Source organism: Colletotrichum tamarilloi (assembly GCF_030869305.1).
Source record: "Colletotrichum tamarilloi strain Tom-12 chromosome Unknown Scaffold_31.1, whole genome shotgun sequence".
Lineage (NCBI taxonomy): Eukaryota > Fungi > Ascomycota > Sordariomycetes > Glomerellales > Glomerellaceae > Colletotrichum > Colletotrichum tamarilloi.
This window is the reverse complement of record NW_026849414.1, coordinates 197745-213043: the sequence shown is the minus strand read 5'-3', so window position 1 is coordinate 213043 and position 15299 is coordinate 197745. Positions and strand designations below refer to the sequence as shown.

Sequence of the window (15299 nt, the reverse complement as noted above, 5' to 3'; positions counted from 1 at the left end):
TGTTCCATCTTCCAGAACCCTCCAGAAAATATTTATATTGTTGGCGGCCTGAAGTATCCGCCACAGCAGTAATGACCTCCTGTCCCCTAACGCCGCGCAAAATGACATGCCAACTCCTGTTCCTCCCCGGCGCCAAGAAGGCCATCCAATGTACACGAAATCCCAGCGGTCCCGCATCTATACCTCCAGGCTTACTGCCACAAGCACAGCTTTCCACTTGCCGTACCACCGGCCACCCAGTCCATCGTCGGATGGAAGTGAGCGACAGCGGGGACAGCCGAGATGCCGTCTCCACCTAACTGCGCAAGTTGCTCGCCATTGGCGGCGTACACGTCGACGAAACGGTTCATGTTCCCAATCACGAACTTCTGGATGCCATCCTTCGGGCGCTTTTGCCACTGGGGCTTGAGGATGGTCACCCAACGGCCAGTCTGATTGTTGTGCTTTACGATATGCTTCGGCTCCATCTCGGTAGACTTGTCCCAGTCGGTATGATCTGCCCAGTCGTAAATCTTGACTGTGTCATCGTAGGAAGACGTGGCAATGTGGCCGCCGGGACTCCATGACGCGTGAGAGACTGATAGGCGGGAGTTGTGCTCATAGAGCATGGCAGGGTGTCTCATATCTCCCTTGCCGGTGACCTTCCGCAAGTCCCAGATCTTGACCGTTCTGTCGAGAGACGCCGTGGTAAGAAGGTGTGGCTCGCGCGGGTTCAAAGAGAAGCCTCCAATCTTGTTGTCGGACAACTGCCACATCTCTGTGGACTTGGGGTCGCGGATGTCGACCTTTCCAACGGCGCCGTTGAGAGTGGAGAAGTAAATGATGTTCTTGTCCGTCAATGGAATATCAATGGCAGACAGGGGGATATCTTCATTCTTGTCCTCGGGCTCCCAGACGGGCAAACAAACGTCCTTTTCTAAATCTAGCACACGGACGGTAGAGTCGTATGAGGACGTGTAAACCTTTTGCTGCTCGAACGGAGAAACGATGATGGTTGTGATAGTTCTAGTGTGGATTTTGTAGGCACCAATCTTGGGGTCAAACCAGGCGTCTTCGTCATCATCGTTCTCCGGGGGGCCATCCTGAGAGGCGTCGAAAACACCTAGAGCGCCTTCCTTATCACCGGCGAATACCAGGGGTTTGTCCTCTGTAGGATGGAAAGTGGCAGCGTAGATGCGCAAGGGACAAATCTTGATGTCTGGGACTATGTGAGCAACTACAACCAAAGATAAACACACCATGCCTGACGTACCTTGCGGGCTCCATTTCTCATAGAGCTCCAATTTGCCCATCTTCTTGCGCAACTCCTTCAGGTCCTTATCAGACGTGTTCTCCACGTCTTCATCCGTGAATGTGGGGACGCCGGGCTGGGCACCCCGAGGGACCAGTGCGCTCAATCCGGTGATTCCGTTGTTAAACTTCTTGCCATCGACGGCGATGTCTCCCAGACTAAGGTTGCCACCGATCCTCGTCTTCTTGGCCTTTTCTTGGGCAGCCTTTTCTTCAACCTCGACCTCGTACTTGCGCTTCAGGGTCTCGTTGTCGGCGTCGAAGCCTGCAACGCGAGCACTGCGACGGACCGGGCCAGTGGGAGCGACAGGCTCCTTCTTTACTGGAGTCGACCGAGACTTTGGTGCTGGTTTGGGCTTGGGAGGCATGATCTTATTCGAAGCCTTGGCCAAGTCGTCCAACATGGTCTTGTTCTTCGCAATGTTTGCGAGGCGCATCTTCTCGAATGCACTCATCCCCTGCTCCTCCTCGGCTTTGACCTTGGTGCGGGCCATGGTTGCGGTTTCCGGGATGGGTGTGAACAGGAAGAGGTAAACGTATGCGATCTGGTGGCAATAGACCCGGATATAAAGTGGTTGATTCGGGGACTCGGTATGCGAGGGCGTATCAGGCGGTGTTCGTGGTCGTTCAGAGTAGGGCTGTTCTCAATGTTAAGCAGGTTGAAGTGGTAATGAAGAGGAAGTCTGTGACGTACTGTGAGAATTGCAACTCGGGGAATGCGATTGCAAAACCGAACTTGTGTCTGACCGAAAGAAATCACAACCCTGAGCCAGATGTGAGAGTTGTGAAGCCAAGAGAAAGTTGGAAATAATGGCAGTATTAGTGGAAAGAGAAAAGAGGCAATTCAGAAGGAGTAAATCACGACGGAAGGAGCGCGGTGGAGGCGAACCTGCCTAATTGAAAGCGCGTCGCAACGCGTCGAGGTCCCCGGCGGTTGCAGGGGGTTTAATGTCCATTACGTCAGCCAACAGCACCCTGTCACGCCCGTGTCGGTCGTCGGCCCCTGCATGGCCCGAGCTTCCCCTGTTGGATTTTTGGATGGAAATTTTGTTGCGTCGGCAGATTCGCAACTTTTGACCATCGCAAAGTGAAGTGCATACCTTGCGCTTCCAACCATACAACACACGCACACCATGGCTACAACATTGACGCCCTTTCTCTACCAAACGAGGACAATCCTAAGGGCCTCCGTCTCTGTTCGATCCCTCTCGACAACCGCAGGCCGGCTCCACGCCCACCCCCGAAGCCGCGGCGAACAGAGCATCCCCTTCGAATGGGACGGCCCTGCCCAAGAGCGAACGGATATCCCCAGCGGCCCAGACGGCGAGAGAAAGTCCACCATTACTCCGACCGAGAGACAAGTTTTCCGTGCAATCTTTGACGATATTGCGAAGCGTGGCGGCCAGGTCCCGCCACAGGCTGCTGCAGACGACGCCGCCTCCTCCTCCTCGCAAGTCGAACCCGAACCCGAGTCCGGATCTCGCGATGCCATCCTGCGAAAATACCCCCCTGCTCTGCGCCGCGCGGCTGAGGTCGCGCTTGGAATGCGCCAGGTGCAAGGCGACCAGCTGACCTCGTCGCGCATTTCCTTCAAGCCGGAAGAGGAGCTCGAATCAGACCTGGAAGAAGCCGCCAAGCTCGAAGCTGCGCGCAGGGACGCCCGCGCTCAAGAAGCTGTTCGTCTACAGGCCCTTCTGGACCAGTGCAACACAGACGTTGAGGTCTGGAACGTTTTGGAACGCGACGTCTTCTCCATGGTCGCAAGGCTGGGTATCTCTGAGGACAAGCAGCGCCAGCCGGATCCGGAAAAGAAGGCCAAGCCCTCGTTGCACAAGAAGTCGTCCAAAAAGGCCCAGCCAGACGCCCTCAGCATGGACTCCCATGGTCCGCTGTACTCCATGCACCTCCTGCAGGGCCTCAAGACGCTCGACCAGTCCTTTGCGCACTCCTCCCCACTGGCGTTGAACGTCCTCCCGCGGGTCAAGGAGCTCGGCCTGGCCTCGTATGTCCTCGGCGTCTCTACGCCATTCTACAACGAGCTGGCCTCTATCCTCTGGTACCGCCACGGTGACACACAGGCTGTGCTCGCCGTGCTGGACGAGATGCAGTTCGCCGGTCTCTTCTACGACATGCAGACGCTGCGCCTCATCGATACCATTGAGCTGGCCCTAGACTCGTTCCGTGGCGGCAAGCTGGGGGTCTTCTCCCAGGCTGTTGGCACCATGCCAGGCTACAATCTCGATGTCAAATCTAGGGTGGCGCGTTACGCGCGAAGGGTCCGCCATAGCCTCAGGGAGCGCAGAGGTAGTGCGCGATACTAGGACTCCCGGTGTATAGTATAATGGTGATGGATAACTGCTGCCAAGGCCTGAGAGAGAGGCGAGGCTGCTTGTACAAGATACTGTAATATATCTGTAAACATAACACTCCGCATAGCGAATCCTCATCAGGATTGGAACCATGGACAAGGCGCACGGCGCTCCTGGTTCACAAATGTAATCAAGATTCAAAAACACCAAAAGTTCCAACATCTCCAAGGCATAGACGCGCTATTTTGAGCATCTCGATGTTGGCTGAGACATTGTCACCAGAGAATACGCGCCTTGCGATTTTCTCTCTAGAATAACAAGCAGACAGACAGGCTGAACAGGGCAGGACAGAACAGGAATCTACTATTCCACTTGCTTCCCAAGCGGGCAGCCGGACTTCAAACCGGACTTGTTGGGCTTCAAAGAAGATCGGTGGTCCCGAGGGATTGTTAAGCCTTTTAGGTATTTTTAAGCCTTCGGGAACTAAACAAGTGTGCTCACCCCCGCGCCATAAATCCATTCCTGGCCATTCTTGAGCACTTTTCTCTCAATGTCTTTGTTCTCAGCCCTAGATGGGTAGACTTCACCCCCTCCCAAGATTCCAAATGGATTTGAGAAGAGCTTGGGCCTGGTCGACAGTTGTTAGTTATTAGCCAGGGCGTCCCACAGCCATGTTGACGGGAAAGGCGTTATTTCGTCTTTTCTCACTACATGAACTTGTTAGACACGGTGCAACGCCGCCAGGGGAGAGCGCTTGGCCTACTTGCTGCCACTTGTTGGATCTGAGATGTATGCTGGGATCGTCCGATGGAGAGGTCTTGTCTGAGGACACACCTCTGTGTGGAAGATTGAGGCTTCTGGTTCCTGAATGGAATCTCGTGAGCTGCTTGTATTACCCCTCGTTGTTGTCAAGGACTACACGTGCTTTCTTTCGAAGCTTCACTGCGTGGGCGAAATGCTTCAAGCCACGTTCAACTGAATGTGGTTAAGTCAGGCAGTCCAATCTGATGCTTACAACAAAGTGTTTCCTGAAGAACCAACCCGTGCAGAATTGCCGTGCCACATGCTGGGCGTCCTTTGGCTTGCTTCATCTTGACGATCCAACTCGGGGGCCCGAAAAACGTCATGGGCGACACTGGAGAAGAGACTTTGCGTCGGTGAATGTTGTCTAGATAGCTTCTACAGAAAGACGGTAAAGTAACATCGCCGATCTTTGGTGAAGATGGACAAGCTTGAGTTATTTTGGTCAATATGACTCCATTCTGAGAGGTAGATTAGTGTTCTCTTGAGGAATCCAGTAGGCGCCGTAAGGGATCAACCATAAAGAGGACTCAAGAATATACTGAGGGCGTGCAAAGATGAGAGAGTGATCCTAGGTGATCCTAGGTAATTGTAAGCATGAAGGTGAAGCAGCACTCATATCTAGTCTATCCACTGCAAGCAGTATACTCATCCGAAGAACTAAGTGTATTATGGTCAAGTTGGAAATCTAAATCACGAGCTTGATCAATGCCTCACTCAGTATGAAAGAAAGAAAGGGAGTTGATGATGAGTAAGATCAGCGGCGAGAGTTTGACCTTTGTTCACAAAGCGGCAAGAAACACGATGGATGATGCACTTCGTTATCTCATGAGCCAATTCAATATCTGACTCCGCTACTTACTTTATGGTCACATTTTCAAGAATACATTAAAAGGAAAAAGACATCAAACCAGCAAGGACGCCATAAAACACAACATCAACACAAAATGAAGTGCGCACGCCCTGAGCAAAATGTGAAGTTGCGGCCAGTGTGGATTGAACACACGACCTTCAGATTGATTGAATGAAGTTTCTAGGGTTCAGAACCCACTTCAGTCTGACGCTCTCCCAACTGAGCTATGTCCGCCGCTATCTTCGAGGTCCACTGCAAAGTGGTACTGCTATGAAGCCGGAGCTGTTCGTCGCGAAGTCTTGGTTGAGGTTGTTTGATCATATACAATTGAAAGTTCTAGAACAATTCCTCGTCTGCATAGAACGTGTCAGAAACCTTAAACCAGAGTCATGAAGATAGTGTGGTAGACACCGGGGATGGGTGCGTGCTCTTTGCTCATGGAATTACAGCGAGTCACTCTGAGACATCACCGAAAGAGAATGAATAACCAAAGATTCAGCCTCATACGAGGTAGACTTTATTATACCCAGTTTTTTCCAAATGCTCCGTAGCCACAATGCCTCCATGTCTTGGTTGAAAAAGAAAATCACTGCTTTTCATATCGCAGAGTCATGAACCCATATGAACATCCCAAATCTCACACACACGCTGCCACCTAGCAGTCTAAGCTCCTGAGCATCCCAGCACCTCTGCTTACCACCCACGGGTGGCCAGCTTCTCCTCAGTCTTCAAGCTGTCGCAGTTGATGCCGACCATGGCCTCACCAAGTCCCTCACTGCACTCGGCGAGGACCTTGGCGTCCTTGTAGTGCGTCGTCGCTCTCACGATGGCCTTGGCGCGCTTGGCCGGGTCGCCAGACTTGAAGATACCGCTGCCGACAAAGACACCGTCGCAGCCGAGCTGCATCATCAGCGCCGCGTCCGCGGGTGTGGCGACGCCGCCGGCGGCAAAGTTGACGACGGGGAGACGGCCGAGCTCGGCCGTCTGCTGGAGGAGCGTAGGGTCGACCTCGAGCTCTCTCGCCAGGGCGCGGATGCCCAAGATGCCCTCGGTCGCGAGAACACCCTTGGCGCGCGCAATGTCTCTGGTGACCTGCTTGACGTGGGTGACGGCCTCGACGACGTCGCCGGTGCCGGCCTCGCCCTTTGTGCGAATCATAGCGGCGCCCTCTGCGATTCTGCGCAGGGCCTCGCCGAGGTTGCGGCAGCCGCAGACGAAGGGGGCCTTAAAGTCGGCCTTTTCGACGTGGTAGACCTTGTCGGCCGGGGTGAGGACCTCGCTCTCGTCAATGTAGTCGACGCCGAGAGCCTCGAGAATCTGGCACTCGACAAAGTGGCCGATGCGGGCCTTGGCCATGACGGGGATGGTGACGGCATTCTGGATCTCCCTGATGACGGCAGGGTCGGACATGCGGGCGACGCCGCCGTCCTTGCGGATGTCTGCCGGGACGCGCTCCAGGGCCATGACGGCGCAGGCGCCGGCCTCCTCGGCGATGCGGGCCTGGGCGGCGTCGGTCACGTCCATGATGACACCTCCCTTGAGCATCTGGGCGAGTCCGGCCTTGACGGCGAACGTGTTCTTGGCATCGCCGTTGGTGCCGTTAGGCTTGGTTGCGTCGTTGTTGGTCATTGTGATATGAGTTTGAGTAGTAGCTTTTCGGGGGGTATCTTTGAGAAGGATGAACCGCTATGAGACGAGCGATAATACTGAGTCGAAGAGGTTGTGAGGTGGGATGATACAGAAGGTCTGAGTGAAAGAGACGGGAATAGAACGGCTCTGGAAGTGAGGGGTATCTTTTTTTTCAATCAATCAGAGAGAAAGGAGGGCCTCAAAATGGTTAACGAGGATTCAAGATGCTCCGCTTCACGATGGGTCTGGTTGTATGTCATGAAATCCGGGGAAAAGGGGTCTCAAGAATGAGATGTGAACGAAGGGGGGGCAAATATGTATATGGCGGCAGACAACAACTTCGATGATGACACGGCATGCTCAGCGAGGGGTCCAAGATTGGACGAAGGAGAGAGAAAAATTTTACACTTCTGCTGTACCGAGTCATCCCGTCTTTCCCGCGGATCGCTTCCATTTGCTTGGAGAACAAGACTGAACGGTGGTGGTACAGAAAAACCCCTCCGCCTAGGCGAGCCGAGCAAAGCAGCGCATGGTCCGCGACTGAGTCGGCGGCGACACTTGGCCGTAGGGGACTCCTAGGGCCGAGCTTACCACCCAGCAAGTCTGCAGATAGTCATGACTACGGTGTACCTACTGCACAGTAGACTGCGACTCTGTGAGATGGATGGCCTGCAGCGAGCATGGAGGTGGGGACGACGGGTCAGGGCCCGATCTCGGAAAGGCAAGATACGGTTACTCCGGGACCCGGTACATGGAGAACCTTAATGGAATGGCAGTGTCATCGAAGTATCCCCCGAAGGCAAAGTCGTAGGCCATGGCGGGCGCGCGGAGGGCGGCCCAGTCCCACGCACCGGTGTTTGAACGGGTGGCGGGAGACAGTTCTGGATGTCTGGACTCTTGACACGCTTCCCTTGGTATTGCCAGATAAGGAGAAAGCTGAGGGATTCGTGCTGTGGGACTTGTTCGTGTTGTGGATGGATCATGGCCCGACATATTCTCTTGATCATGGGTCACTCTGACAATGCGCGCATATAGCGTATGTAATCGTAATACCAATGTGCATCTCACCCTGGTAACTCGCGACCCGGCTGAGCCAAATGCTTCCTCCACAATTGGTGATAAGTTTCTACCGATCTTCCACATGCTCCGAACGGCGGCGACAGTTACCAAAGACTGAAGGGCGGGCGGAGAGCAGAGCGGTTGTCATCGGATGTAGATCCGAGCGATGCCCCTCGGCCCCCCCTCCATGCCGCTCCCTTCAACTTCTGTTCCGCGCGGGACAACACCCAGATCGCCCCATCTTGTTCCGCCCGAGCTGCAGAGTCAAGCTGGAATAAGCCCCGTATGCATGGAATCTTCTCTCGCCGCCGCCGCTGCAGTTCCATCATCCGTGCCTCCATCTGACGGACGCCTTTCCCTGTGCCGTTGCTCCGCCAGTCTTTGACATCAACTGCCAAGTAGTATAACACCATTTGCATGGATCTTTGGTCTTGACATCAAGCAGTCCCGCGCCCTTTACGCCCTTTGCGCCCACAGCAGTTGGGACATACCTGGTCTACAATCTGTGGACTACCTACAGCGGAGCGAGTCGGCGGCGAACTACTGCTAAGCCCACCGTTACATGGCTGCCAGCCAACCTCTCTGACTAAACCGCCGATTACTGCAGTGCGGGCAACATAAAGTACCTTACTTTAGCTAGCAAGGGTCTTGAACGAGGCCGTTGTCGCCAAGGCCGACGAAGCAACCCCCAAATCCCCGTTATCCTAATTATCTTGCGCGGATAGCCTTCAATCTTTCGCTGCTCTTCACCGGTCCGGGGCGTGGTGTCCGACTTCATTCGTTCAGAGTCTGTGTAAATGACTCAAACAAAACATTCGGATCCCTTTGCGACTCTATTACTACCCATCATCCTCAAGAACCCTGCTGAATGCCACAAGATTCACAACGTTGAATCTCACAACACACTCCTCAAAATGCCTTCTCTCACTATCGGCGTTCTGGCTCTTCAAGGCGGCTTCCATGAACATGTCCAGCTCGTACGGAAGGCCGCCGTCTACCTCGCTACGGCCGAGTCTTCGGTGCCAAGCCCGAGACCCGAGATCGCTGCCATCGAGGTCCGCACCGAGGCAGAGCTCCGTAGTTGCGATGCCCTCATCATTCCAGGCGGAGAGAGCACAACCATCTCGTTTATCGCGGCGCAGTCCGGGTTGATGGAACCCCTCAAGGAATTCGTCAAGTAAGCCACCTCGCTCAACTCTCACCCTCCAAAGATCCGAGTTTGCTTTCATGATGTCATGTGTGAAATTGAGTGAATTCCACACCTCATTCGGTTGCTTTTTCACTAGTATTCTCACTCACTCACGCACTCACTCACTCTTTGCGAACACCTTGGAGGTCTTGGGGAGAGTTTTCCCGTGAGACAAGGTCTAATTCTTATTCTTCTTTTTAGAGTCGACCGTAAGCCAGTCTGGGGAACCTGCGCCGGCGCCATCCTCCTCGCTGATGAGGCAAATGCCACCAAGAAGGGCGGCCAAGAGCTCATCGGCGGCCTGGGCGTACGCGTCCACCGCAACCACTTTGGTCGACAAATTGAGAGTTTCGTTGCGGACCTAGACCTGCCCTTCCTGACGCAGGGCGACGGCAACACGAAAACGGCGTCATCCCCTTACCCTGGCGTCTTCATCCGCGCCCCAATCGTTGAGGAGATCCTCTCCACCGAGGCGGGCGAGAAGGGCGACAAGCCGGCCTCCTCGGCTGTCGAGGTCCTTGCCGTTCTTCCAGGGCGAAAGACCAAGGCCGCTGAGGGCGTCAGCCAGAGCACCGCGGACGACTCGGTCGGTGATATTGTCGCTGTGAGGCAGCACAACATCTTTGCCACGAGTTTCCACCCTGAGCTCACTGACGATGTCCGCATTCACGTTTGGTGGTTGGAGCAGGTGATGAAGGCTGCGGCACCGACATCATCTGCATGACTGGGGCCTTGACGGCGGTTTTTTTTTCCTTCACGAACGAAGTGAAGTGATGTCACGCCACATATTCGCAAAGGAGGAAAAATGAGAAAAGATTTACACGAAGCCATTGACGGATTAACCTAGATAGTTACCCAGGGCGTACCTATCGTCTCTGCGTCGACGTTGAGGGGTGGCATACACCATCTATGCCACAATTATGCCACCAGAGATGTCACCGGGGGCGACAGTTTCGAGTCACATCTCATCACATTTCACATCCCACCCGGCTGGCAACAAGTAGAGAGAAGAGAGGGCCATCTTGCATCACGCACAGACGCAACGGGAGGAGATTTGCAGATCTTAGTGCTGGCCAGCCTGGTCGCAACGGGTGGGCAGAGAGTTTGCGTAGCGCTGCCTTTGTCGATGGAATGAGGAGAAATGGGCTAGTGACATCCGTGGCTTGCGCGGAATTTGACCCTCCCGCCAATCCAGACACATCATCAGATCAGGCGCGAGCCGAGGGTTTACCCGTGAGAACGGGCCGGTAAACAAGAAAAAAAAAGTGTGAGATAATAGCCTGTGTAGCTACGGCCGGGGTCCCGCAGGAGGAGGAAGAGTGCGGCGAAACGGCCCCGCAAGAGAAGGGTAAAGATAGAATCTAGAATAGACCAGACGGAATCGCAGATGATCAGCAGTCCTAGTTCCAGCCGCTGCGACATCCAGTCAGCAGGGTTCAAGATGGCTTCCAAAGTTCAACGAATGCAGACATTTCCAAGACTCCCAGATGTTCAGCTGTGCAGATCCGAGAGCCGAGCATGAGGTCAAACCTCACTCTCGGATCCATATGTGCCCATGTCCATGATCTCGGGATGGTTCCTGGGGGGGTCAATGGGGTCACAGGGGTTTGTCGTCACATCGAGACCCGATGGACAGGGCCGTGATGAGATGATCGTCCAGAAAATGACATGCAGACGAGACCCGACGACGCGTATTTCTTTTGACAATGGGAAGCATGGCCAAGAGACGCAGATCACTCTTATTTTTCCCCAAAAGGCGGGATATTACTTCCAGACGGGGGAGGGGAGGCACTGGGCTTTCGAACCCTGGAATTCGCGTGTAACCCCAAAATGTGACTAATATCAGGGGGACCCTCATGATCTGATTGCTACCCGCACTCTAATATTGCGGGATCTAGCATCTTTCAAAAGCGGGCTTTTCGTGAGTCGGATGTAGAATGGTGATAGTTACACAACTTTTATTAGTGGTATTGGCACAAAGATTCATCTCCAACTAAGGCCAAGTAGTCGTGGTAGTGAAAGAAAACGAAGAATGCGCAGAATGGTCGCGATCAAGAAATGGAGCAAGTAATCTTATGATCGAATTTGATTTGAAGAAGAAGTACTCAGACCTCGTTGATTTTGTGTATATCTAATATCTACTCAATGGAACAAATGTTGAAGATCCTTTGATGGATAAGGTACTATGATGAGGGTATATACTGGACCGAAGTAAGGTTATACAAGGAAATGAAAGTAAAAGCCCTCAAAGGCTCGTATTGAAAACAATTGGTATCAAGTATTGTCCTTAGAAGCAGTAGAGGCAACATGAAGCAATACGCAGGCTAAGAGTTCATGAGTCTTAATGGCCATCAACATCATCCACAATCTGTGGCACACACACATTTTCCCGCTCGCTCCACCCGCTCGCTTGCTTATGAAGACATGATCAACAAAAGAACAAATGCGCTGACGCAAAGAACAAGAGACTTGTCTGAAGAGACGACGTGTCCGGCACCGCTGTTGAAGTTGCCAGGACGGAAGGATGGATCAGCATCGGCAGTGACGGTTGCAGTTGACTTGTCGGTCACGGTGACTGAGACCGACACTGTGGCTGTTTGTGTAACCGGCTCGGCAAAGAGACCACCATCGAAGGTAGAGACGCGTCCAGGGACATTGGTGATTTGAGGCAAGCAAGGCTCGCTCGCGCAGGTCTGGACGATTGTGCGCGTCGTGGTCAAGCCAGGCTCTGTGATGGTCTCGAGGAAGGTTGAAGTGACGACGGCATCAGTCGCTTGAGGGACAGTGAGGACGGCACTGAATGGTGTTGGGCAGTCGGTGCAAGTAGCTTGGGTTGTAGTGAAGCCCGGAGGAAGAACACTGCCTGATGGTTGGCATCCTGTGATGCCGGTGCAGGTCTGGGTGATGGTGTAAGTCTCTGGCCTCAGACCCTGAGAGCACTCCGGGCAGAAGGTGGGATAGACTGTTGTATAGACTGCGGTGAAGGGATCATTGTTGGTCCCTGTCGGTGCAAGTTGTTGAGGGAGGATATAGATCGAGATCGGCTCAACCCTGGTAACGGTGAGGGCATCTAACGTTGTGGTGGAGGAACAATCTTCTTGTCTGCGGTAGACCCTTGCGCCAGCCGCAACGGCAGCGAATGCAAAGATGAGTTGCAACATTTTTGTAAGAGGCGAGAGGTGAGCTGGAGTGAGCTGATGTTGGATGGTTCAAGATTGTCGCGGTTGGATTCAGGGTCCAAGAGTGGCAGGAATCTCGGGCTGAAGAAGGAATGCGGACAAACTCTATATCAGGACATCTTGATCTCAAGATGGACCGATATCGTATGCCTCCCGTGCCGCCTTCACCCCAGCCGCCAAGCCGTTTGTCGACATCTGACGTCCATCTCCGGAGCGTCATGTCCACTCGGGCGTCAACTCTATTGTTCATCCAACCCTCTTGGGGACTGCAAAGACGCCCCCCCCAAGAGCCTCTCGAGAGTCTCACGGCCGGAACAGACGCAATTCCCACAAAGCCCTCATAGAGCTGCAAAGGAACAGTATGAGTGGGTTTGCTCGAGAGAGCGGCTGAATGCATACTTGCCAAGGTCTTTGTGACTGCGATCGTGATGCCTTCTGATCAGAGACTCCAATACCTGGCCTCGCTCAGCGCCACTGTCCGCGTGCGGTCGTGTGTGAGGGTATCTGTAGTCTCCCAGGACTGCTTGTCTTGTTCGGGAAGACAGGTTGGGATAGCTTCAACTGTCACGGGCCGTCCTGGTCAAGGGCGAGTGGTAACCGGATCCGAACAAGAAGCAGAGATCGGAAATAAGAGATAACTGTCAAAGCTTCCGTGGGAACGGTGAGATTGAGTTCAAGGGTCTAGGCTCTTTGTAGGGTGTGTGTCTTGGAACTAGACGGGATGACGGCTGACCAACCGCGACGGCTCCCCCGGGGAAAACCGCGCCAACTGTTGCGTAGATCTCGCGCATTCCCTTCCCGTATTTAGTTGCGGTCTAACTCTGCTAGTGTGTTATTTGACAACAACTCCTCACTCCTCCACTCCCACAGACCAGACCGACAGAGTTGACTAGGTAATGCACACACCCCCTCGGGATGGGGGACCTCCGACTCACCGTCCACTTCCCGTCAGTTCGTTTCCGGGCTGTGGCGGTAATATTCCCAAAGAGGCACCACAGCAGGTTGAAAGAGGCGGCCGAAGGAGGAGGGCCTGCCACAACAAGTAGCCCACAGCCAGCAACGGTTCGGCTACATTGAACGCCTCCTGCTGGGGAGTTAGGAGAAGCTTGGACGGATTTGGTCAAGATGGACTTCAGCTCCCTCGAACCGTCTCGCACCTTATTGCGTCTGACTGACCTCCCACACACACACACACACAAGCACACACAGAAACGACCAGATAGCTATGACCCACCAGCAACGCTTTCGTACGGAGGCTGCAAGTCATCCTAGACCTGGGCGGCAGCTAGCGGAGAGAGCTTCTGCTAAGCATCTAATAAGTAAGGTCGGTAAGGTGCAAGAAAAGCTACTAAGAACGGGAGCAAATCCTCCCCTCTTTCGGACGACCCGCAAAGCAATAGGGCCAGGCGGATGTTGTCGTCTCAACCGTCGTCGTTCCTGCGGGCGCGGAATCTGAGATGACGGGAGTCTAATGCTAGTCAAATCACCTTAGCTAGGTGTTTTCTCACCTTGCCCGCATACCTAGGCTCCTGTGGCTCTCAACCACATCACCCATCACCGCTGACGCTACCGACGAACAAACAATGTGATTGTCTACAATGGGCCAACTCTGAGCATTCTTGAGTGTTACCTAGTAGCAATCACAGCAGTCTCGCTCTCCATCTCACCTACGCCGAGCGCGGAAAATCCGCCGTGGGCTCCCGAAGCGGCTCTAGTTCCCTCTCGGTTGACGGTCTTGTCTTAGATCTCCAAAAACGCCAGACCCCATTCTCACCAATCGCTTCTGAACAGCATCACAACTTTGGCCGGAACGAGCAGAACTCGGCCAGATTCAGTCACAGAATAGGTAACCATGAAGTCAGGCGAGGCATCAATCCTCCTGTTTTCGAATGAGATGGCTCTGGCCTCTCTCTCATGCCTCTGCCGTATCCTCGACGAGAGGCACTCGGCCCGGTAACAGGTTCGCCACGATTTGCTCGCCATCTCTCCCTCCCTCTCGCCTCTTCTCTCGCTCTTCTATTTGCCTCTCTTCGCTTCCGATATCTGCCCTATCTTACATCTCGTCATTACTTGGACGTTGCAATCGAGTCCGAGGTAGAGTATCCATCATCCTCATCACACAGAGACATTGTGAGCCAGCTTGGCATGCGCCTTGGGCCGAAGACAGATCCTGCCATCGTTCCGCATAGGATACGACATTCCACACGCCTTCGGCCCATTCTGTCGGTTCGGAACGCACCAGTCTCACGGCAACAAGCTGCAGCAGAACCTCACCATTAAAACAATCGAGCCATCTTCGTTGACCGTCGTACAAGAAACACATCTAGTATTTGTTTCACGGCGTCCACACACTTTGGCCTCGAACGCTTCTCTTGTTTGCCTTTTTTCTCTTTTTCCTCCCCCCGTTGAAACAGCGGCGCCTCCCGTCTTATTCGAGAGATGCCACTGCATGGTCAATAGTCGACCAGATATTTCCTTGTACGACTCTACTATACCTTAATATTCCGAAAGGAAACAAAAGAAAAGGATCGGCTCTGATTAGCAACAACGACGTTACACAACTAAGGTTAATCTTGCTGCTGCTCGGCTTCCAGACCTGGTGTCTTGGACGGTCTTGAGACTATCGTGCTGGAATCACGCAGCGGCGCTTCATCATCACCATGAAGTTCAACACCATCCTGGGCCTGTTGGTCGCTGCCAGCCAGTACTGGCCGTCCATCGCATTGCCTCAGTTTCCCGATAATCCCGTCTGTGCTGCCGGCATCACATCTGTCGAAGTACAGCCGGTGCAGTTCATCGTCAGACAGCCCATCTACATCAGCGCCTACTTACCAGTCAACACTGTCCTGGTACTCGATGATGGGCTGACCCTCACCATCACTAATGCTCCATTGACCTTGGTCACCGAAATTGACAAGTTAGGAACACTTACGTCCCAAGTTACTAGGTAAGTTCTTCGAGCTTCTCAAAGTTCATACCTAGACATTGAA

At 53.7% G+C, this 15299-nt stretch overlaps 7 protein-coding genes across 7 annotated transcripts in view; 3 read left to right on the top strand and 4 right to left on the bottom strand.

The window, feature by feature from the left end:
- Positions 1 to 191: 191 nt before the first annotated feature.
- Positions 192 to 1784, bottom strand: CTAM01_08688 (WD domain-containing protein; the record flags this gene model as incomplete). Its single annotated transcript, XM_060524708.1, has 2 exons — positions 192 to 1198; positions 1253 to 1784. The coding sequence occupies 2 exons, from the start codon at positions 1782 to 1784 to the stop codon at positions 192 to 194; spliced, it is 1539 nt and encodes a 512-aa protein (XP_060380655.1).
- A 639-nt stretch (positions 1785 to 2423) lies between these two features.
- Positions 2424 to 3611, top strand: CTAM01_08687 (uncharacterized protein; the record flags this gene model as incomplete). The annotated part of the gene is made up of 1 exon (XM_060524707.1): positions 2424 to 3611. The coding sequence occupies one exon, from the start codon at positions 2424 to 2426 to the stop codon at positions 3609 to 3611; it is 1188 nt and encodes a 395-aa protein (XP_060380654.1).
- Positions 3612 to 5946: 2335 nt separating this feature from the next.
- On the bottom strand, positions 5947 to 6882 carry CTAM01_08686 (pyridoxine biosynthesis protein; the record flags this gene model as incomplete). Its single annotated transcript, XM_060524706.1, has 1 exon — positions 5947 to 6882. One exon carries the CDS (start codon positions 6880 to 6882, stop codon positions 5947 to 5949), a length of 936 nt encoding a protein of 311 aa, XP_060380653.1.
- Positions 6883 to 7643: 761 nt separating this feature from the next.
- Positions 7644 to 7889, bottom strand: CTAM01_08685 (uncharacterized protein; the record flags this gene model as incomplete). The annotated part of the gene is made up of 1 exon (XM_060524705.1): positions 7644 to 7889. One exon carries the CDS (start codon positions 7887 to 7889, stop codon positions 7644 to 7646), a length of 246 nt encoding a protein of 81 aa, XP_060380652.1.
- Positions 7890 to 8738: 849 nt separating this feature from the next.
- CTAM01_08684 (SNO glutamine amidotransferase) lies at positions 8739 to 9854 on the top strand (the record flags this gene model as incomplete). Its single annotated transcript, XM_060524704.1, has 2 exons — positions 8739 to 9118; positions 9332 to 9854. The coding sequence occupies 2 exons, from the start codon at positions 8739 to 8741 to the stop codon at positions 9852 to 9854; spliced, it is 903 nt and encodes a 300-aa protein (XP_060380651.1).
- A 1690-nt stretch (positions 9855 to 11544) lies between these two features.
- Positions 11545 to 12291, bottom strand: CTAM01_08683 (uncharacterized protein; the record flags this gene model as incomplete). The annotated part of the gene is made up of 1 exon (XM_060524703.1): positions 11545 to 12291. The coding sequence occupies one exon, from the start codon at positions 12289 to 12291 to the stop codon at positions 11545 to 11547; it is 747 nt and encodes a 248-aa protein (XP_060380650.1).
- Positions 12292 to 14969: 2678 nt separating this feature from the next.
- CTAM01_08682 (UbiD family decarboxylase) overlaps positions 14970 to 15299 on the top strand; it is a gene marked incomplete at both ends in the record, with an annotated part of 28786 nt that continues 28456 nt past the window's right edge. The window contains one exon of the mRNA XM_060524702.1: positions 14970 to 15256. Within this exon, the coding sequence (XP_060380649.1) occupies positions 14970 to 15256 (287 nt within the window). The remainder of the gene's footprint in view (positions 15257 to 15299) is intronic.